Here is a 22847-nt window from a genome sequence, read left to right as displayed (position 1 = left end):
GTAGGCTGGAGCACCCGGCCCATGAAAACAGAGGAGAGGATGGTGTGTGGGAAAACAGGGGAGGAGCTAGAGACAAGAGAGAGAGAAAGAGAGAGAGAGAGAGAGAGAGACCGGGTGGGAGGCTCACAGCCTGAGAGAGCAAGCACAAGGGAGGATGTTCATCTGAAGAGAGAAAGGGAAAGTTGAAGAGAGCAGCAAGAGAGCAGATTCAGGCTGGTAGTGAGACGTGGGACAGAAAGATAGCGTGTGCAGTTTACGCCGGACTGCTTGGGTGTCTGTCTCCATCTGGGCACCATCTGTGTCTCTGGCCTTCGCCCCACTGAAGCTCACATATGTGGGAATGCAAACACATGCCTGACATGTGAAGGTGAGCAGCCACAGAAAGAGACAAAAAGAGAGGAGAGGAGAAGAGAAGAGAGTGAATCCCTGCCTCTGCAGCCGACCTTCCAGTGGACTCCACGAGAGAGGAGGTAGGAGAGGAGAATCCACAGTGAACGTTCTGTGTGTGCGTGTCAGTGGATCTATCTGCTTGATCAAACGGAGTGTTTATCTGCATGCCGTGTCTGTGTGTGTGTGTGTGTGGGTGTGTGTGTGTTTATTTCTGATTGCTAGAACTGATCTTTAAGATACAGATGGTGCCTCATCGTGTTGTCTCTATCTCGCTGTCTCTTCATCCTTTTCCACCGAGGAAGGAATGTCTCTTCCTGCTTCCTTTAACAGTACGTAAATACTTCTCCTGCCACATCGTTGAAATGCAGGTTATTTGGTAGAATCTTGCTGTCAGTACATTTGAGATATTGTTTGTGTAATTTCTCAGAGAATCTCTACTCAGTGATCGCTTTAGTTTCCGCATTTCATTTTTATGTTTCTCTTACTCGCCATGGCTTCCACAAATACATCATCATCACCATATATGCTGTGGTAACTGTCAGAGTTTGGCACCATATGGGGACTTCAGCACCAATAGCAGTCCTGTTTTTGCGGCAGGATTATAAAATCCGAGGTTTTGGTCTTTTTTCGGAATACCAAAGCCGAAGCAGGCAGCCTTCTGTTTCTTGATTTTTTTGACTTCCTCCTGATCCCACCATCTGCTTCCACGCAGCCTGGAATGATTATTATGCATTGGAACAGACAGACAGGCTCTCCCCCCCCCCCAAAGTAAGTAATACTGCGTAGAAACATCAAAAACTGCTTCCTCAACCGGATAAATAAAACCAGCTATGTGATTGGCTCCATGTGTGAAAAGGGCACATTTCTCGCTCAGCTGTCATTTACTCGGATAGTAAATCAGGTTTTTTTCCACATGGCAAGTAGACCAGAAGAGAATTTGCAAAGTTGGGCATCTGCTGCACGGTATCCCAGACATATGGGAGGAAGGGGATTGCTGCACCCCCTCCTGCTGTGCCTGGATGTTATACAGCAATGATATCAGTGGGAATGTAGATCCCAACACTGCAAATGTTGCGTAGTTGTCACATGGATATAAATAGTTTATTAATCTTGGGGACCCCCCCCCCCCCCCTCATGATATGAACACATTTTTCTTTCTACAGTATCTCAAAGGTGAAAATGTGTTTTTGCATGAAGGGAGGAGGCCCGTTAGCCGGAGAAAAGGCAGAGATACCTGGCGAGTGTCACCCCCAGGCCAGGCCGGTCCATCAGGGAGATAGGAGAGACAAACTGTCTGCTGCACAGTCTCAAACCACAGACCCCCGTCTGGTCTGCTGGACACTGTCACGCTCCTGACAGCAGGCGCTGCTCTGCATCCGTGTGCACAAGAGTACCTGTGTGTTTGTGCAAGGATCAGCGACGTCTCTGTTTGTTTTATGCAGACATTTTATTTTCACCCTTTTGATGGGCCTTTTTTTTGGGGGGGGGGGGGACCTGATTTATGTTTTTGATCGCATACTTGATACTTGCAAGTTGACTCTTGGGAAGTGAGTGTATGTACGCACCAGGCGTCTTGCAGACACCATGGTAAAGTACAAGCTTTCCCTCCGTAGATCCACCCCCCCCCTCTAGCTGCGAGTTTAGCGTTAAATGAAGAAACGGATGACCCTCGCTCACTGCGCTATTATCTGAGGAATCCAGTCAAAGAATGCCCCTTTTTTTCAACGCACTCGTGCACACACACAGTGAAAGGAGCAGCTGCCTCAAGAGTTTGACGCAGGAAGCTCTCTATTAGTTCCAGTGACGAGGGCCGTGATATCTGGCCCCCGGGGTTCAAGGAGAGGTTGGGTGTGCTCAATTACGTGTGTGTGTGTGTGTGGACATGAAAGGGTTAGATCATTTACTCAACAGGAATGACTCAGTCATGATTGTTTCATCACAAGGAACGTCTCCTGACTGGAAAAGGCTCTGTGTGCACATGTATGTCTGTCAGTGGGCTTCTAACTACCTGCACTCCCCGACCTCTTTTACTTTGACCTCATTGAGCATTCGTAGCAGCACCTCGCCTCGCGCTAAGTGCATGAGTTAGGGGTCCAAACTGACCCCTCGCCGGCTTGAGGGCTGTTCAGTGACCCAAGACCAGATTTTTATTTACTGCCCAGTGTGGTCTGACAAGGGAAGCATCAGCACTCGCTTAAAAGGCTGCAAAATAGCTTCAGCTGAATATAAGTCCCACCGTCCGTATCAATTCAAGCTTCTGAATTATGAATTTAGATTAAGTGCTGAAAGCAATTAATGAAAGGTCATTGGAACGTACATCTTCATCTGTGATGTATGACTGTTTGGGGCTTTTCATATAGGTGGAAAATTAAATGCGGAATATTAAAAGGTCAGAAGTTGGCTCTGAAAGCTACGTTAGCCACTTTTGAAATAACAAAAAATCCTAATAATGACAACAACAAAAGAACAAATCATTTAACCAAACAAAGATTGCTAACATGTTTACGAAGAGTTGCCCATGTGGTCGCCTAGCAGACCAACACTGGTCGTGTCTTCATATGTGTGAGGTGGCCTTAATGGCAGGATTTCTAACACTGAATTGGAGAAGCACAGATCAGCAGGAGGGACATTTTGCAAACATTTTAACTTCAGCACATCGACATCATTAGTTTATCTCTATTACTTCCTTTCTTTGTCTCTTTTTCAGTGTTTGAGAATTGCAGATATGTTCCCGAGACTAAAAAAAAACCTAAGCACATGTTCACTCGGAGAGTGCAGTTGTTCATTATCATGGACGAATATTTTGGATTATGCAAAGATTTGTCTCCAGAAAATGAACCATTCATATGCTAAAAGTGCAGTTGTGTATATGCATACACAAACTCGTGCTCATCCTCTGCAGCCAAATCATGTTCCTCATTGTTTTGAGCACAGCTGGCCTCTTTGTTTTACTTATCTGTCTCACTCAGAGGCTGTTAATCTCTGGTCCTTTATTCTACTGGGCTCAGATTACCCACAACTCTGTTTATGCGCTCTGTAGAGTAGACAGTACCTACTGCTCAGTGTTGATTCACTGCGTCCCTAAAACCTGAAGGCAACAGATTAGTCATCTGCATACCTCTGGAAAAGGATGCTTTTGTTTTTTACTGCAATGCAGCAAGTAAAATTGTAATTTTACAGATGAGATTATAATCTGTGATGTGACTCGTGCCTGCACGGCAGGCACGTGTCGTAACATGTTTTACTGACACCACTCTCAATGCCTAGTTAGAATTTTTTTTTTACAAGTCATGCTAAATATCAAAACATAATGTAATTTGTATTTCTCGGCCTCAAAAACTGGAAGGATAATCTTTCAGCTATTTGCGTACGTCCATTAAGCGGTATATTTATTATCGGGGAAACTGTTTATTTATTCTCTCTGGATAAATGTCAGATAAATATCTAAAGGTCTGGGTCAAGAAAGGCAGTGCAAATGTTCTCAGCGTGGCCTGTGGTGATTGGAACATCTGGTTGGACCTGAGTCTGGGCCATCTGGCCGATAAAGCCTCCGAAACAGGCCAGTCTTAATGTTTACTCTACTTTGTCATGTCAAGAGCTCATACTTTGTTTTATGGACTTCTGTAGCTCACAAATTTTCTGAGATTGTGTCTGTCATATGGAACCGATGAAGAGCAGCGAATTGCCATGCAGGGCTGCAGTTTAACTTGATTGTGTGGGATTATAATGTATAGGAGCCGGCCGGCCTGTCTTCATGCGCCAGACGTGCGTAATGACATATACGTCTTCACCGCGTGTCAGGGGAGCTTTAGAAGTCTGATCTGAAGCGGCGGGCGTAAAGGCCAAAGCCGATTGTTTTTCACTTTGCACTGTGTGGTTTAAAAGAATTGTCAGGCTTACAATGATTGATGGGCGGGCTAACCAATTAGTTACAGAGAGGTGAGAAGGGTTGTAACCAGATAGGCAGATAATCCACCGCTCTCGGAGAAGGCGAGCTGCTGCGAGGGGGGGGGGGGGGGGGGGTATACGTGTTGCATGCGTGCGTGAGTGTGCCGCAACATTTGTGGTCCCAGGCCATGATTGACAGGCTTGAATTGGGCCTGTTGTGCCACAGGCAGACCGTTTCACAGGTGTGTGTGTGTGTGGAGGTGTGTGATCCTTCCTCCACTCAGCCGATGACAACCCCAACACCTGGTAAATGGGGCCAACCCAACACACACACACACACACACACGATGACACGCATCCACTTCCAGCTATCGACTGTCCCCCAGCTGACAGAGGAGTCTGTGCGAGAAGCTGAAAACGTTGCGTGTGACTCAGTCAGAAGGTTTAACCGGGGCTGTTATGCGCCGCCTCCTCGATGGCGGCGGATGCCACAGCAGCAAATTGCACATCTATGTGAAGGTGACGCGAACAGCAGGGTGGGGGCCGTGATGTTAAGGCAGCCAGTCAAAGCTGCTAACATCCTCAGGGTTTTTTGTTTCAGTGTAGTAGCATCTGTTAAATACCATTTATGGTTTCAGCCACGTTACATAGCATATTGTCAAATGTCCTTACTCCATCCTCCGACCGAGGATGTGTATCATTAAACGTCATTAGTTTATTGCTATTTCATAGTAGTACAGGTGTCCTTGTTAAACTAGTCCTTGCTGTCATATGGCTGGAAGTGATTCCCTTTCGCTCCCATATAATCCAGGGCTTTGTTGGGCTGTTGGTGTTCGAGCCCTTCCAGTGTGTTCTCTCCGAGCTCTGACCTCATAGGTGCGTCATCATTGCTCGCTTTTGCTTTCCAACCTCTGCCAAACCCCCTTTCCCTGTTTTCCCCTGTTTCCAGCATCACTTCACCTCTTTAACTGCTCATTCTATGTTTTTATGGACGACGTCTGTCTACAATGCTGTTCTCTCTCTCTCTCTCTCTCTCGCTCTGCCACTAAGTACATTTCCATTCCTGGCTTCTTCATCTTCTTCTTTTTCACTCTGCAGGATTAGGCCAGTGTTATTGTAATTATCTCACTGACGGAGATCGTGAGGACGTCTCTCACCAATGCAAGTTCAATTCAGGAGCACATCTGTGCCACTTGCCCTGTCCTTCGCTTACAGACAGTCCTCCTTTTTTCTCCCTCGAGAGATGGCCTTCACCCTCCCCCCCCCATATTTCTCTCACTTTTCCCCTCACTTTCAGCCTTGTCACTTCCCCATGTCTCCCTCCCCTGGCAGAATGAGGAGTGCTGTTGACATTGGGCGTTGTCCAAATACGTAGTCTACACTGGAAGGCGGTAATGAGAGCCAAGAAAAACAGCCTGGCTCCGAGTTTGACAACTCGACTTGTCTGTCAGATGAAACCAAATGAAAATAGAATTTTCTATCCCTGTTATTCCTCCCTCCCGTCCTCCATCCCTACGTGCATCCCCCTCTTCTCCGGCTCGGGTGCACCTAATATGCAAACAAATTTATTTTCTTTTTATTCTAATGCTTGATTAGCCCTTGTTCAATGTCTTTTAAGGTGTAAAAATATACCTGATAAAGACCTATAAATAATGTAACGGTAGAGGTGTAACATTAAACATATGATACTTAAATCTATTGTAAATCAGTATATTGCCGACTATAAGTGGAAAAAAGTATCAAGTGACTGCTTATGAGGAAGTGCGGTAACTGTATTGTGGCAACAGTTGGCAACCTGACGGCCCCAAGAGGGCAATAAAATAAATGCAATTAATTAAAGCAAGCAGAAGGGACATGTGTCTCCTGATTTTCAAAACTCCCGACACTTTAAACACACAAAAATCCCTCAACTAGTTGTTTAGCGATGAGCAGCAGCAGACTCAGCAACTGAAATGAAATATCATACACTGTTCAATGATCGGTTGTATAAGCTGATCTTCAGTGTGTGTGTGTGTGAGTGTGTGGGGCAGCAGGGAGTGCAGAATAGAGGAACAGATGTGTGCTGTATTGTGGTGGTGTGCATGGACGGACGGGGACCAGGTGCAGCCTTTGTCTCCCCAGCATTTAAGTCCACTTGCTTGCATTCAGCTGTCTTGCGCCTCCCCTCCATGCCCTCCTCCTCCTCCTCCTTCCTCTTCTCCTTGGAGGGAATGCAGAAGTGTGTGTGTTTTAAATGTGTGCATGTGTAGTGTGGAGGAGGGGGTAGCCTTGGCTTAGTGGAGGAGCCCCCCCCCCCAGGTGACTGTTGGAAGTCCCAGCTGCCCATCTTTTGGCCGATTAGATCCATATGGTACAGGATGAAGAGAGCGAGGAGGAGGAGAGAAAAGTGCCCATCAGTAGCATGGCTGCCAGAAGAGGCCATTAACTTGCCCTTTTTTTTTTTACCTTGAGCTTAAAGGTAACACATGTTTGCTTTCCCCTTTTTCTCGCACCAGTTCACCATTTATTATAATGACTTTCAGGTTTATTTTGATCATTGTTAGATATGTTAGATGTTAGATGTTAGATATTAGCAGCAGATGAGCTGAACCTTCATCATCAGAGGAGTTGTGTTGTTTGCATTATCAGCCGTCCGAAATGCATTTGTCAGGTAACATGAGGAAGAAGAACAACAACTCAACCAACATTTCTCATTTCAGGGTAAAACTGCCGTTCAGCTCGGTTGCACTCTCGCTCGGATTGTTTGTGCAAAGCCAAACATCTTTATCTCCAAATTAAAAAAGGCAATTCCTCAAACCTTCCCACAGTAATCTGTGGTTTGATTGTGCAGCATGTTTCTACGTGTGTCCAATGGGAATCACCATTTCTGAGCTCTGAGCCCCCCCGTGGTTCTGGGAACGCATGTAATCTCATTGGTCTTTTTTTTTTTACTCGCTGATAAATTTGTCAGGCCTGCGTTGCATCTCCTCACACCTCGTCTGCAGTCGCAAGGGAGATGTAGCACACTCACAATCCTGCATCGCAACATTTGCTCACACACACAGCAGGGACTTCCAGCTGCAGAGTTTTCACCAAGTGAAGCCATGTAGTTAATAAACTGCACCGAATTCATTAGTGACGACTCAAAGATCGGCTGACCTCACGCGATACAGGGAGGTCAATTATTGTTCCATTTGCTTTATTTTTGTCATTTCCAATGCCATTTAATCAATTTTGAATCACAGCAGTGGCTCAGTGGGTTTACGTTGTTTCTCTTTCGCTCTACCGCATCTCTTTCTGCGTCTGAGCCTCTTTCCGAATCATCACCTGCGGGGGCAATTAAAGCCGATTGAATGTTTTAATGCAGACGAGTGTCACCTGAGGCTGAACAAACAAGGGACACCTGGCTAGCAACAAACAGCCATCGCCCATGGATGCACATTGCTTTTCCAGCCTTGCGACGCAGACAGAAGGAAAAAAGAAAGAAAAAAACTGGGCTCAAGTCATTTACAGGATTATAAATTATAAATCATCTCAGGTAAGAAAGGGGAGTGACGGCGGCGCAGAGTGGTGTGAGCAGAATTTCTACTTCATTCTCCAAAAAAGTACTTTTGAAAATGTAGATGAAGCGCTCCGCTCACGTTGCTGTATTCAGTGTGCACCGGTCTGCTGACATCACAGGTGACTTCAAGGTGCTGCTTATGCATCCTGCTGTTGAGGAGCTTCATGTACTTTGCCTTTGTTCCATTACTGGATTGATGACAGGTGGCAGTTTGACCACACAAACATCCTCTAAGCCAATTTTCACCAGAGTTAACATCAGACCGCTTTATACTGTGTGTGTGTGTGTGTGTGTGCGTGTGTGCATGGGGTGACATTCGCCTCCCCTGTGAGTTCTGTGACTATATATAGTGGGCTCAGGTGCTCACACGCCAGATGAAGTCATTCAGCTATGCATTCTGTCTAATTGACAAGCAGCGTCTATTCTCTGTGGGCTGTCGGCACTGCTTGCTTGCACACCTGATGTTGCCCGCTCCGGCCATTACCTCCGACGTGGCAGGGCAACGCGCCACGCCGCATCTCCTCAAGGTTGCCAGAGCGCAGCTGCGACCCCCCCACAACTCAATAAGGCATGTAAAAACGTGCTGGGGGTCTGTGTTGAGCACGTATTTTCCGTGACCTGTCAGGCGAGCACAATGAAGCTTCGTAAGGACGCCAGTCAATTTGGACACAAAACTACTGTTCACTGCCAATGGAGAATGTGTGACGTGCCGTTCATTCAAACAAGTACGTGTGAATGCATTTGCACACCTACCGCCACTGATTGCCCTTACGCTCTTGTGTGTGTGTGTGTGTGTGCGTGTGTGTGTGTATACAAAGTTGATTACATGGTAACAGTGTGGACACTGAGGCCATGCGCCCCATTGACTCTGTTATTGAGACGTCAGTCTAATTTCCTGAACATACGGCTTGGATGCGTGTAGCTTTGATGCTGGCGTGTGCGTGTGTGTGTGTGTGTGTGTACCCTACAGAGCGCTGGCAGATCATGTTCATAGCCAGTAAGACAATCCAAATGTCTTCCTGGATCCCCCTCCTTCCTGTCCCCTGTGTCGGTGAACAGGTGGAGTGATGGCAGGCAGGCCGTGATGCTGAGAGCGATTGAAAGAGGAGGTGACGATAAGGAGGGCATTGCGCGCCTCGCAGCAGAACGTGCAGCGCTGAATAACGAGTTGCATCAGACGAGATCAGATTTAGCCTCGATTGAAGACTGAGAGTTGCTGTCAAAGTAATACTTCCTCTCAGCCTCTGAAACGTTTTATTTGTTCACGTGACATTTCTCTCGGACACATTTTGACATCATTAAATGCACCTTTTTAATTATTCAGTAGGTGCAGCGCCTCCATTAAAGTTCTCTTGGGTTACCTACTAACAGCTTTTAAAGATGTCCGTCTCAAACCTTTATAAACTGAGACCCCGTCACACACGAGTCCATGCAGAGTTCATAGCTGTGGAAAAGTATAAAGAGTACCATTGAAGGCAAAACCATTGAATGGCCATTTAAAAGGTTGCTCTCTGCCGACCCTTGACCTTTCGACCATTCTTGTCTATTAATGGTTTATTCTCAAAGAGTTAGAAAAGTCTGATCCACTCTAAATGGAGACGGGAACCGGCCTGTTTTCACGGATCTCCACGAGACAAAGACGCTGTCTGATCTCAACCCCCCCCCCACCCACACCCATTCCACTCCCGCCGTAGCCCTGATCTGGTGGTCTTATTCAGGCACAGCAGCATATTGGAAAAAATACCATTTAACATTCAAAAGCTTTGGCGATCTTGTTAGTAAAGCGTGAAATGTCCTCGCCCTCCTCTCTGCCGTGTCTCCCCCCCCACCCCGCCCCGGCTGAGGAGCTGAATGAGGGGGCATTTTTCTCCCACACAATAGGCTTCTTCAGCATTTCTTCTGTCATTGATCTGAATGGTTGGGAGTTGGGCCTAAACTTCAGACATCTGGCTCTTTGATAAGGAGATGGGTGGGGGGTGGGGGGGGGGGGCAGGAAGGCTGGTTTTGTTGCCACAAACCTGAAGTTTGATCTTAAAGGGAAACTTTAAAGCGATGCTTTTGTGAATTCAGTTCCTTTGACTTTCCATGGTTTTCAGCCACTTATTTTTCCAGTTTTACCCATTTAACCTACAGAATATTGACCAGTGTTTGGAAACAAAACCTGCTTTTGTTTGTGTGTTGCCATTCACCTCTTCCCTCTCACGCTGCAGACAGTAGAGAGAAGACGAGCCCTGCCATGCCCGGTTCTCCTGTGGATGCTAAGACTCATTCCAGATCCGCCCCCAGCAGCATCATCATCAGCAGCAGCTCCATGATGCCACCCCTGCCTTCTGTCAACTCCGGCGGCCCTCGCCCCGCCTCCTTTTCCACCACAGCATGTGAGCATTCAGAGAATCTTTCATTCTGAAAGCAGCAAAGCCTTCAATATTACTTCTTCAGCTCATACTGGGATCATCTTCTTTACTCTTAACCTCTCCTCTTCCCCAGTGACCAATGGGAATCACCATTCCCCACCAACCCTGAACGCAGTGCCGTCTCCGCCGCAGCGCTTCAGCAATGGCCCATCCTCTTCCTCTTCCTCGTCGCTGTCCAACCAGCAGCTGCCAGCCACCTGTGGGGCTCGCCAGCTGAGCAAGCTGAAACGCTTCCTCACCACGCTGCAACAGTTTGGCAACGACATATCGCCTGAGATCGGCGACAGCGTCCGAAGCCTTGTTCTGGCCCTTGTTGTAAGTTCTTAGTCATTAAGAAGAAGTATTCTTATTATTATTACTAAGATGATTCATCTTCTCCTTAAATGTTTATAAACCATTGCTTTCTTGAACTTTGCTTTTCCCTTCTCCTAGAATTCAACAGTTACTATCGAAGAGTTCCATTCACGCCTTCAGGAGGCCACCAACTTCCCCCTACGGCCCTTCGTCATTCCCTTTCTCAAGGTAAATAAAGCATCACTGTCACTCCTGGCACAGAATCACAGAATCAAGAAGTGATAACAGGAGGCGATCGACATGACCCTCATTCGGTCGGTTCTCAAATAATGTATGCAACATTGCATTACAGTCGATTCGACATTTCCAAGGTGAGATGTCGGTATTCAATATGAAACTCTTCTTTTTCCACTTCAAAGTAACTTGATAGAGTTATAACTTTAAAGATTCGATCGTGCTGACTTGACAAGCAGCAAATGAGTGTGTGTGTGTGTGTGTGTGGGAGAGAGACTTAAACAGCCCCATGAGCCCCTTTGTGACCAGGGGAGTCTGAAAGTGTTCGCCTTTTAGGAGCCTTCTTCAGTGAACTAGCAATCAGTTGTTCCACTGTGACTTCAAGCAGCCAAAATCTACTCCTTCACACTTACCTGTTACTCACCTTCGGAGCGCCTCCATCTGTCTGAAAGTACCTCCTCTAATTTATTACAAAGCGGGTGGGGTCCTCACAACTTTATTGAAAAATCCAACTCCATGAAAGCATTCTGTCTTAAGAGAAAAAAGAGCGGGGGGAGAAATAGGACAGTATCAGAGATGAGAAAGTGGAAAAGAGAGGGGTGGGTGAGGGGGTAAGGGGGGGGAAAGTGGGAACTCGGAAGTGAGAAACATGCTTATAAAGTGTTCCCTTCTCTTTTTTACGGGCCATGTGGAGCCGCTGTCCCATTAAAAGAGCAGTCGGGCTCCAAGGCGCCGCCAGTCCAGCGTCCGCCCCGCTGAACCTCAGATACTCCTCTGCTCAGCAGACACACCGCACATGTTAGCAAGCTGGGGGGGCCCCAGGGAATGAAGGGAGGCAGAGGAGCATGGGAGGAAGGCGAAGGAGAGCACAGGGGCCATATGGGTCGTAGATCACAAAGCACGAGGCGCTCGACGATCAGCATGTTGGGGGGGAAGAAGCTCCGCCAGTTTGGGATGGCGCCGGAGATGCTGCGAGTCCTGGCCAGTCAAGAGGTCAGATTAAAGAGTTCTAGAATCTGCTGCGTGATTGGAGGAGGTCAGAGCCGCGGAATTAGAACAGTATGGCTATTTAGTTGGCCGCTCAAGAGGAGGGAGTGAGGAAGTGCTGTAATTGCAAACACACCAGAGTCTGTTCCTTATTATGGAAATGCAGGGAACAAAAGTGAGATGGAAAGATAGGACGGAGGCAGTCGCAGGAAAATCTCAAAGACGAAGGCAAGCACTGATGAAGTGGCGTCTGTACCATTCCACGGCACTGGGTTTGAGCTCACAACCCCCTGTAGAATTGGGGGGGGGGGGGGTTATGCGGCCTGACCAAACACATTGTGCTCAGCACTCCGTCCCGTATGAGAGGGTTGGAAAGCAACTTCAGCAGCCACTCAGAAAACGGCTATTTTAATTTGAGCAGAGGAAACCACAGCCACGGTGGAGGCAGCCAGAACAACACCCAGATCCACGCTGGGCCTTGCAGCCAGACCTCAAGGAGTCAGTGCCCCCCCCCCCCCCCTCAGTTTCCCCTTCTTCGACATCTCTGCTTGTGCAGATTCTCATTTATTCAGGTCGTAGTAATCCTCGGGCATATATGGCAGGTCTCTTGTGTCTCCCAGCATCCTCTGAATGATGAAGTTTTTTTTAAAACACTGTTCTTTTGACTTACTGTGAACAAAATGTTGATTCTTTTTTCCCCCTCTTGTTCTTTAAAGGCCAATCTGCCCCTTCTGCAGCGGGAGCTGCTCCACTGTGCTCGTGCAGCAAAGCAGACTCCAGCTCAGTACCTGTCCCAGCATGAGCACCTCCTGCTCAGCACCACCATGGCTTCGTCTCCAGACTCTTCTGAGCTGCTGATGGAGCCCGAGGCTGCCCCCAAGAGACACAGCCCCAGCAGGTTCGCGGAAGAGTTTGTATCAGCGCAATTCTTCAAAATGCGGCCGCCATTTTCGTAAAGCTCTCTAACCGCGCCGACTGCTTCGTCATCTGCAGGAGTAAAGAGAATGGATTCCATGAGCGTCCACCTGTAGCCATGGAGCCCGCCGCCAAACGAATTTGCACCATCAGCCCTGCTCCCAGACACAGCCCCGCCCACCCGCTACCCCTCAGCACCCAGCTTCACCCGACCCCTCCACCTCTGCAGCACTACGCCCTGGATGACATCGCAGCGCCGCACATTCTACATCGCGAGCACAGCCAGCGCATGTTGGAGATCCGTGATCTCAAAGACAGGCCCAGACTCCCTGGTAGGCGACGCAGAGATGCTGTTTTGTCTGACTTGATGACCGCCGACACTTTAATTGTATTTATGTCTTCCGCATTATTGATGTTGAGAAGTTCCGTCTGCAGTCGTGGAAAGTGTCTGTGCATTAAAACACACAATTACTTATCTGTCATGTGGGCATAAATCCTGTTATCAATCATGCAAACACTGATAGAAGTCCCTCAATGACCAGAAATATTATCTGGTTATAGCAGGAAATTAAAATATATATTATATATATATGTGTGTGTGTGTGTGTGTGTGTGTGTGTGCAGCCCTTGCTGTGCATCTCAGGACTCTAGGTGTGTATAAATAGTGCCATGCTGTCCAGGCGGTGAGGGTTGGATCTACTCTGATGTGTATCTACCCTCCATTTGGGAGTTGTCAGCACACAGTGGAAACAGCAGTAGCTCACATGCACACGCACCCACACACACACACCTTGATGAGTTCATGGGAGCATTGCTGTGTTTACAAGGCCTGAGTCTCTTGTCTGACAGCCTCCCGCCCGCCTGCCGCCACTTAACTCACAGTCACACACACACACACACACACACACACATAAACACATCGGTCCACACACTCGGGGCTTTGAACTGATGACCACTGATGAGAACCAGTTGTGGAGAAGAGGTCGAGGGAGAGGCGTGTGTGTGTGTGTCTGCTGAGGAGATGATTATTCTCCTCAGCAGACCGAGTGGACATGTGGCCTCATGTTGGCTGTTTGTTACTCAGTTTAAAGTGTGTGTGGTTTTGCTTTGTGTGAGCGTGTGCGTGAGCACTGGTGTGTATCACGAGGTTTCAAGGCGTGTATGCGCACAAGTCTGTGTGCGCAAACTTAAAATACAGTTGTGTATACAATTGCATATTGCTTAAGTCATCCTGTTGTGTAATAACTAAATAGCAATAAGACAGTTTGGTAATTACGTGTGTGTGTGTGTGTGTGTGTGTGTGTGTTTGGGCTTGTAACGGTGCACGGTGAGGAGTGTCAGCACGCCTGGTTGTGTTTAGAAGTGGAGCCACTCCACTCAGCCTTTGTGTCTCCCTACTGGAATGCTGTAAGCTCCAGGAGAGGAGGTGCTAAAGGAGACATTTGGGGAGTGTGTGTGTGTGTGTTTGTGGTTGACAGCTGACTTCCAGATGTGTGCGGGCTCCGTGTGCTGGGAGTCTGGTTCACATCACAGGATTCTCCTTTTTCCCTTTCAGCCCACCTCCTCTCATTCTGTCGTCTCAGCCCATCTTCTTCACTTCACTTGTTTAAAATCTGGATTTTAGTCGCGGCTCCTGTGATATGTGTCAAAATTTTGACGTTGATCATCACATTTAATTTATCAAAAACCTTTTTTTTTTTTCCTGCTCGTCTGAGCTCAGTACAGATTCATCATAGATTGTCCTGCAAACGCTTTTCACTCGCCTACCTTTTGCTTGTGGCTTCTCCTCCTTTTGAAGGAATGTTAAATCATGCTTGGCTTGTGGTCTGTCTTATGTATTATAATCAGGCACTAACGGGGGATACCGCGAGGAGCCGGTGGACCACAGACTGACAGACCGGGAGTGGGCTGATGAATGGAGGCATCTGGACCACGTAAGTCTGCAGATGGACACCGCTGCTGCTAATGGCTCGCGATACAGAAAGAATGTAAACCAAGGCTTGTTTTACTGGGGTCCTAGTCTAAAGTTTTTTGACTTCTCATGGCATGAAAGGAGTCGCGGTTCTGCAGTCCATCTGGGGGTTAAACAACAAAAAGAGGCGTTTGTGTTATTTGTACTTTTGACTTTTTCTCTTGAAGATATTTATTTGATTAAGTAAAGAGGACAAAGCATTCACGAGTAGAGGTCATCTTTCCTGGAGAGTTCTAATATTGTGCGTGTCTTCCTTGGTCCTCTAGGTGTTGAATTGCATCGTCGACATGGTGGAAAAGACACGGAGGTCAGTGAGCGTGCTCAGGAGATGCCAGGAGTCGGATCGCGAGGAGCTCAACTACTGGAGGCGGCGTTCGAGTGAGCAGGAGGACTCACGCAAAGCAGGCTCAGCGGCCGCTCCCTTCTCGAAGACACACAGCCCCCACTCTGCAGAGTCGGGTGGGTTTCACGATTTTCAGAAAACAGAAAAAAGCTTGTGTTTGATGTGATTGATTGTTGTTTTCCACAAGAGAAGTTTTCTTCTCGGACCCTGGGATGAATCCAAACTTACTCTGCAGGCCCGCTGGACATGATAATAAAGACAATTTTACTCGTGAATGTTCTATCGGCATCCAAAAAAACACCTTTTATTTATTTAGCTATGCAGACATTACAGCTTGCCACATTAGAGCTTAAAAGGTATCGGTCTCCAACACGACTATCAAAGTGTGCGTGACTAATTTGGATGAACTGATCCATAATGTTACATATGAATTAGGATGAGCGCCAGACATGAATGAGAATTCTTGGAGGCGCAAGCTGCAAAAAAACAAAACAAAACTCATCAACCAGGAATACTGAGACTAATATAATTTAGGTCACAAGTTTATGTCTGAACCGATATTCAAAAAATAAGATGCAGTGATCTGAATAAGCTGAGGTGTTTCATATCCACCAACCAGGACAGTGCGTGTTCTCCGACATGCTCCATCCTCCCTCTGGTGGTCATTGAGAGAATTGCAGGAATCACAAAGCGCGTTCCTCCCACTCTTCTGCGTATTGGCACTGCTCTCTCACTGCCAGCCTTGCCCCCTCCCGCTGGTCTATAGTCATACGCCGGTGCCAGGACTAGCCTCGGACATATCGGCCACAGAAGGGCCATCCTGTCGTCCTGCAGGCTCAGAGACCCAGAGCTGGCTCGCTTGCCAGAGCACCATCTGGGTCCACAGCCGGGAAGCCTGCCTGGGCTCGGGCTGAGGAAGACTGTCGTGGGGGTGGAAATGGCGGGGAGGGGGCTGCATGCAGGCCTGGTTGAAGACATTACGTAAATGTAGCCGTGGCGATGTGTGCATACGAGCTCAGCAAGGAGGAGATGAGCCAGGTGGTGCCGTTGGAGAGGCAGCGCCTCGGAGCGACACGATGCAGGGAGAGCGAGAGTCGAAGGAACACACAGACGCAGCTTGTTTGTCTGCATTTCCCTCCAAGCCAAACAACATTCCTCTCTAAAAGCTGTCAGAGCTCAAGATCAGTCCAAGACTCGAATAAACAACGTTTAAAAATTCTTGTGTGGCCCAGTATATGCAGCCTCTTTCACATCAATGGCAACGATAATACCCCCCTCGCCCCCCCGCTGGCCTGTCATTTATTGCACCTGTCACCTCGATCACACCATCAGCCAACAAATATTCCAACAAGTCGTCACCTTTACAAGCTTTGCTGGTGCTAATCCCATCATTGCTTTCTCGCAGACTCCCAGCGCGACTTTGCTCAGAGGCCGGGGTCGGCGCACGTCACCGATGAGATCTGGAGGAAAGCTGGTAAGAACACGGGCAAGCCCAGCGTTTCAGTCGCTGTTCTGCTTGTGCGACACTCAAGATGTTTGGATACAGCACACACACATCAGTCTGCTTTCGCTCATGCACTCTCTTCGTGCACAGAAGAGGCAGTGAACGAGGTGAAGCGCCAGGCCATGGACGAGGTTCAGAAAGCTGTCGCCGAGGCCGAACAGAAGGCTTTTGAGATGATCGCTGCCGAGCGGGCGAAGATGGACAAAACGCTGGCCGAGGCAAAGAGGAAGGCCCAAGAGGACGCCATCACGGTCATAAATGAGCAGGAGGATTCCAGCGAGGTGAGCTCAGCGCTGTATATGAACGCACGCGCTTCCCATTTCATATCTCACGTGGAAGCAGGCGGCCGTCTCGCTTTTTGTTAAAGACCAGCTTTTGCACACATGACGTCTTTCCTGACCTCCCCCCCCCCCCCCCCCCCCCATCTTCTTCAGTGTTGCTGGAACTGCGGCCGCAAAGCGAGCGAGACGTGCAGCGGTTGCAACGCCGCTCGCTACTGCGGCTCCTTCTGCCAGCACAAAGACTGGGAGAGGCATCATCTCATCTGCACTTCGGGACTTCAGGCTCAACCGAAGCCAGTTTCTGCCATCACGTCAAGCAGGGCGGCGGCGGCGGCGGCTGCCGGGGTGTCCCCTGTAGGCCTGACTGGCGTCAAGGCCCCCGAGAGTGTCCCCTCAGTTTCCAGTCCTGGTGGAGAGAAGGCTTCAGTCCTTTCCCGCTCCTCTACTCCTTCCACCCCAGTCTCAGCCCCCGAGACCAATGGACACTAGGAGGTGGACAGTAGGAGTTGGACACTGTTGGTGGCAAACTCTCCTCTCCTTTAATGGGGGGAATCAGCGAAGCAGCAGCGAGAGGAAACTAATTTCGGGTTAAGTTAGGGTAACAGATTTTTCATCTTACTTCTTGGCAGATAGAAAAAGGACAGATTATGGTTGACTGCCTGATATGTCAAATGGGATGTTGTCCCTGGCATAGAACAGAAGGACTCATCTTGATTTAGATGAACAGATGGAAACGTGTTCTTCTTCATCCAAAACCCCAAATCTGAGTGGCGGGGGAATAAAAAAAAAAAAACCTGACTTGAGTTCATCTCTGTCTGCGGAGAGGAAGAAGTAACGAAAAGAAAAGACTGGCTTCTGCCTGCTTGAACAGATATCCTCACTCTGTTGTATAAACCTATGGCGGTGGTGGGAAATGTAAACCATGTAATAATACCAGTCATGAAGGGTCTCCGTCCGTCTTTGTCTTGTAGAAACGATCCCAAAGTGGCCCGCACAAGAGTCGGCTCTGCAGTAAACAGAAATATTCGTTCGCCAGCTCCTTGTCTGGTCGTTAGGCGCGAGTGAATGCGCGTGGCTTGCCATTGGTGAATATTGTACAGCCTACTTTTGTCAAAGCAATATCAAAGTGAAGTGTTCGGGTAGCCGTTTCTGCGTCACCAAAGTTTTCCGTTGCTAACGAAGGTCATTGCTTGTTTGAGTTTGAGAGGTAATTATAATAACCCTGATTATATAATGAGCTCAGCTACGAACGAGCTAACAAACCGGTGAAAACACTTTTTTCATTCCAGATCATCAGAGAAGCGTCATCAGTTTCTTAATCCAATGCATGATTTTGATTAAGAAACTGCAGGAAAATGGAGTTGAGGATTTATATTAATTCATTTCACAGTTTTGAATCTCAGGAGCTGAAATTCCATTAGTATGTACAGATCTCGTTCTTTCTTCTGTGACAGTGGGGTTAAAATCAAAACTTTAGTGAAGAACTTTGATTTACAATCTGCTGTTGCAACTTCGACATCGTTCTCATATAAAAGATTACTTTGTATAAAAAAAAACAAAAATACATGAGAAAATTCCTTTATTTTGTGAGCCACAATTTTCTTCATCCTTTAAGCGAGTTATTTTGCAATGAGGCATAACTTCATATTAAAATAAAAAAAATGATGACCTGAAGTATGAAATAAAAAAATAAAAATTACTTTGAAAATCTCTCTCTTCTTTTCTCTGATTGATTTTTTTTTTTACATCGTGATGAAATCATTGTGTGAAATCTAAAATGAAACGCGTGTCTGTTAATGTGTCATATCCCCGATCTGTGACAATGAACTCAATCGTCTCATCAGCAGCCAGGGAGGGATTGCCAAAAGATCTGTTCTTGATTAACAATCATGAGCAATCTGTTATAACACCAGAGTATATCTGTTTATTGACGCTGTATAATTCACAGAGACTCCAGCCTTTCAGGTTGTGAATATACGGCAGCATTTATTAGTTATGTATAGTTTTGTATATTGTAATGACAAACTCACATTAGAAAAAGCACCACTGCAAGTCATTTCACCAAAGCTATTTCTATTTAATTTTATAAAAGTGTTGCATGTAATTTATTTTGGATAATCGGTGTCCGGAGCAGAACGGTAATCACCACCCACCACACATCATCCACACATAGAACCAGATAAAGCTTCGTCATGAAGTGAATCCAATTGTTTCCGATGAACACAATCCAATCAAAACGTATTTTTCACATTTTTTGCATCTTCTTTGTGAGGTTGTGAATAATTCAGTGACACCTGATAAAATATGCAGAAGACAGATATGAAGAAGTGAAAGGTGCTTCGAGTGGTTTAATTTCTGAAGTGGGTGAGAATTATGTGATGAATAATGCAAAATGCATTTCTACCTCTGAAGTAAACATTGAAGTCATTGAAAGTCTGTAACCACCAGATGGCAGTATACTCCAGATTTGTGATAATAGAAGCTTCGATTTGTGAAAATCATTTTCAATTCTGCATCAGTTCTACAGAATGGTTTAAACCTTAAAGCGCGACTACATTAGGTTTTGAGCATTAAATCAAGTAATCAAACAAGTTCGCTACGACCACTTGGACCACTGTTTTTCATGTTCAAGATCCTTTTGGGTCATGGCTAAGTCATTCACAGAAGTTTCCCAGTCCAGTTGAATTTAGTCAAAAAAAACCTCAAGTTTGATCTTTATTGTATTAACCCCATAGCATAATTGCTGATTACCAATTGGCATTGCCTAATATTTTTAGGCTATTATGCTAACGAAATCTGATTCACCAATGGCCTCGATGATCAAACTGGCTGCTGAATATAGCTTTCAACCCTCTGCTTCTGAGCCGTCTGTCTTTCTGTCTGTGCTGTGATCACAGGATTCGGATCAGGTTTCAGGAAGCAAAATGATGGCAAATTGAAATCTCTGACATCTGCCTCTAATACTGAGCTTACAACTCCGTTATGCTGCCGGATTGATTGCTTCAGCCATTGTTGGGAATATCATGTCAGGTCTCAGACAGTGAGAACCCAAAAGCCCGACAGGAGAAGGTAATCCAGAAACGTAACTTTAATGTTCCAGCACAGGTGGTCAGTCCCGACCAGCAGACAAATCAGGATAGGGGCAGGCAATAAGTCAAGTTCCTGGAAACAGGCAGAGTTCACGAACCAGGTAATCAGACCAATCAGGTAGACAAATCCAGAGGAGCAGGCAAACAGATAAAAATCCAAAAACATGCAAGGCTGGTTCACGTGAATCAGGATTATTCACGTGAACCAAGTCAGTCTTGGTTAAATCTTGTCTGTTTTCTCTGCTCCCCCTCATTACTGCAATCATACACTCTTTACTCACATCTGGAATTTTTCCTAAACTCAAATCTGCTGCTGTCACCCCAATCCTGAAAAAACCTGGTCTTGATCCCAACAATTTCAATAACCGGCGCCCAATATCAAAACTTCCTTTCATCTCTAAAATTCTCGAAAAGACTGTTGCCATACAACTCCACTCTCACCCATCGCACAAAAACCTTTGTGAAAATGTTCAGTCTGGATTCCGCCCCCTCCCCACAGGCTAAGAGTTTGGGTGTCATCCTCAATAATATCACCCAATCAGCATTCTTTTACCTGTATAATATTAACCGTCTTCATCCATCCCTTACACCCCACACCACTGCAACACTGGTTCACATCCTGGCCACCTCCCATCTTGATTATTTTAATTCCCTTCTTTTTGATCTTCCTCAAAAATATCTCCATAATATCTTCAGCTGGTTCAAAATTCTGCTGCATGGATTATTACGCAAAAAACCTCCTTTGCTGTTCAATTTATCTTTTAACTTTGTTATTGTTTTGATTTGTTCTGTGCAGTGACCTTGAGTGCCTAGAAAGGCACCTTATAAAGAACATTTATTATTATTATGGCGAGTAGGAACCAGTCACTGACAATCTGGCAGAGGGCTGAGCTGAGTATAAATGCAGTGGGGCTGATGAGGAGATGAGCAGCAGGTGTCCAGAGCAGCACAGGTGATGTGGATGAGCTGATGACGGGCGTGGCAGGCAGTGTAGTGAGAGTAGAGCAGGGGGGTGGGGCTATGTGGAGCAGGAAGCTCTGGCTGGGTTCCTGACACTATCCTGTATGCCTGCATCCTCCAACCTGATCTTGCCAGACACACACACACATTTCTTCAGAATAGCCACCCTTTGCTTTGATTGCTGCTTTGCACACTCTTGACATTCTCTCGATGAGCTTCATGAGGTCGTCGCCTGAAATGGTTTTCCAACAGTCTTGAAGGGGTTCCCAGATTTTCAGAGCACATGTTGGCCCTTTTGCCTTCACTCTGCGGTCCATCTCATTCCAAACCACCATCAGGTGACTCTGGAGGCCAGGTCATGTGACGCAGCACTCCATCACCCCCCTTCTTGGTCACAAAGCCCTTACCTTAGAGGTAAGGGCCATGAAGGGTCTTCTGCCCCTGCGGCGGTCCTCATGCGAGCCAGTTCCTTCGTAGCACCTGATGGTTTTTGCGACTGCACTTCGGGATACATTGAAAGGTTTTGCAATTTTTCCAAACTGCTTTACCTTCAGATCTTAGAGATGGACTGTCGTTTCTCCTTACATAGCTGAATGGTTCTTGCCATAATATGGATTCCAATAGTTGTCAAATAGGTTCTGTCAACTGTGTAACCAACCAAGTCTCTGGTTCCAAGTCTCCAACACCATGAAAAAGGCCAAGGAAATCCACAGATGACTGTTGACAAGGCTCACCTGTGAAGTGGAACCCCTTTCAGGTAGATACCTCATGAAGCTCATTGAAAGAAGGACCAGGGTTCACAAAGCTGTCATTAAAGCGCTTTAAGGAATATATAAAGTAAAACATACTTAGAGTTCTTTCAAAAAAATGTGTTTCGTACACAATTCCACATATCACACACACACACACACACACACACAGTTACAGTTGCAACGCAGCCTCTAACTGGGACTCTCTCATGTCCAGCTTTCACAGAGGAAAAATCTTGGCCAGCAACGTGCATCATTTTATTTGCAAACTAATTTCAAGTGCTGTTCCTATTTGAATGCATTGTGGGTAATTTGCAGCTCACGGAACAGCAATGAATTGACGTTGTAACATAAATCTTTCACTGTAATTGTGAGACAGGCTATTTCTTTTAACATTTTAATTGGACCGTTTAGAGTTTCACATCTCCAATTAACATCCGACTCGTCTGGTGTCTGTAATCAACAACGACACAGTGCTGAATCCAGATAAAGTAGCATCAGTCAAAATTTTTGTCTTGTATTGAGTCAAATATCAATATATGTAGTGTAATATGTGTAGTAGTGGAAGCGTTTATTTCTGACGTGCCCATTGCGGTTTATCACAAAAGTCCGATCCAGACTCGGAGCCGCCGAAACGCTGATGAAAACATTGGAAATGACCTTCCAACAGCAAATGCCAGACAAACAAATGTTCAGGTTTCTGATGAAAGGAGAATCAAACTCTGGATCCAGGAATAATGTGTAGGCTGTGTATTCAGAGGTTCTTAAACTTGCCAGACCAGGTATTAGCATTATCAATTTTATTAAAGCTGCATTGGATGGTGTACAATACTCAACCACAACACAACAGAAATATAATTAAAGCTCCATATGAACACATAGAATCTACCATAAAAATACATACATGGTACATGAGATAACATTTTCTATCTGTAACTTCATGATATAGTGAAATCCCTTTTTCGGGAATATTTACAAATACCTTTAGACCCCACATAGATTGTGTCTCAAGTTGTAGATTGAATCAGAATAACCAGTAAACTTAACTATTAGACGGAAATCAGAGCAGGTGTAGCTTTTCTGATTACAACCTCTGTTGGCATCGTGCACATGATAGCAAGATAGTAAGATGAAATCATTCAGCAACGTCATTAGCATGCATTTTTCCAACTATCACATTCTTTGTCGCCTCATCTTCTCTCCTGCTCCCTTCATTTTATTCAACAGTAAATAGCACGAGCACGAAACATTACTGATGTGGCCATTTTCCCTCTAGTGGGATTTAC

General features: G+C 46.4%; 1 protein-coding gene across 1 annotated transcript; it reads left to right on the top strand.

Annotated features, from left to right (window-relative positions):
• The first annotated feature begins 10031 nt into the window (after positions 1 to 10031).
• On the top strand, positions 10032 to 17252 carry cbfa2t2 (CBFA2/RUNX1 partner transcriptional co-repressor 2). Its single transcript, XM_068742475.1, has 10 exons — positions 10032 to 10197; positions 10307 to 10548; positions 10666 to 10755; positions 12465 to 12646; positions 12742 to 12995; positions 14512 to 14597; positions 14902 to 15094; positions 16384 to 16452; positions 16573 to 16763; positions 16917 to 17252. The coding sequence occupies exons 1-10, from the start codon at positions 10056 to 10058 to the stop codon at positions 17250 to 17252; spliced, it is 1785 nt and encodes a 594-aa protein (XP_068598576.1). The 5' UTR covers positions 10032 to 10055.
• Positions 17253 to 22847: the final 5595 nt, after the last annotated feature.

This window comes from Brachionichthys hirsutus, chromosome 8 (assembly GCF_040956055.1).
Source record: "Brachionichthys hirsutus isolate HB-005 chromosome 8, CSIRO-AGI_Bhir_v1, whole genome shotgun sequence".
NCBI classification, from domain to species: domain Eukaryota; kingdom Metazoa; phylum Chordata; class Actinopteri; order Lophiiformes; family Brachionichthyidae; genus Brachionichthys; species Brachionichthys hirsutus.
This window is presented reverse-complemented; position numbering and strand designations above follow the sequence as displayed.